General features: G+C 70.6%; 1 protein-coding gene across 1 annotated transcript in view; it reads left to right on the top strand.

Annotated features, from left to right (window-relative positions):
- Positions 1-643, top strand: part of LOC120497555 (RNA-binding motif, single-stranded-interacting protein 2-like) — a gene marked incomplete at its 3' end in the record, with an annotated part of 5,426 nt that overhangs the window by 1,993 nt on the left and 2,790 nt on the right. Inside the window, exons 2-4 of the mRNA XM_039699204.1 lie at positions 68-216; positions 306-364; positions 446-630. Of these exons, the coding sequence (XP_039555138.1) occupies positions 68-216; positions 306-364; positions 446-630 (393 nt within the window). The remainder of the gene's footprint in view (positions 1-67; positions 217-305; positions 365-445; positions 631-643) is intronic.

The raw sequence follows: 643 nt of genomic DNA, 5'->3' as shown, positions 1-643 counted from the left end.
CCCTCCTGGGCGTGGGGAGGCTTTTGGGGGGCTGCGGCAGGCGCTGACCCCCTCCCCACCCCCCCAGCAGCCCTATGTGCCCCCCGCCCAGCCCCTGGGCCCCCCCAGCCCCAGCCCCGCCGGGGGGGGCCCCGAGCAGCTCAGCAAGACCAACCTCTACATCCGGGGGCTGCACCCCGGCACCACGGACCAGGACCTGGTCAAGCTCTGCCAGCCGTGAGTGGGGCTGGGGTCCCGCTGCCCCCTCCCCTGGGGTGGGCTGGGGGTCCCACCGAGCTCTGACACCCCCTTTTCCCCCCCCCCAGCTACGGGAAGATCGTCTCCACCAAAGCCATCCTGGATAAAACCACCAACAAGTGCAAAGGTTTGGGGGGGCAGCACGGCCGGAATGGGGGGGGTGGGGGGATTTGGGGAGGGGTCTCTCTGATCTCCCCCCCCTCCCCAGGTTATGGTTTCGTGGACTTTGACAGCCCCACGGCCGCCCAAAAAGCCGTGACAGCCCTGAAGGCCAGCGGGGTGCAGGCGCAGATGGCCAAGGTACAGACCCCCCCCACCGCCACCAGCGACCCCCAGAGACCCCCGAGCCCCCTCCCCATGGCGCAGCCCCCTCCCCCCAGCAACAAGAGCAGGACCCCACCAACCC

The sequence above is a fragment of the Passer montanus genome, unplaced genomic scaffold (assembly GCF_014805655.1).
Source record: "Passer montanus isolate IOZ18808 unplaced genomic scaffold, ASM1480565v1 scaffold1303, whole genome shotgun sequence".
NCBI lineage: Eukaryota > Metazoa > Chordata > Aves > Passeriformes > Passeridae > Passer > Passer montanus.
The sequence above is the reverse complement of the archived record's forward strand: the minus strand, read 5'-3'. Positions and strand labels throughout refer to the sequence as shown.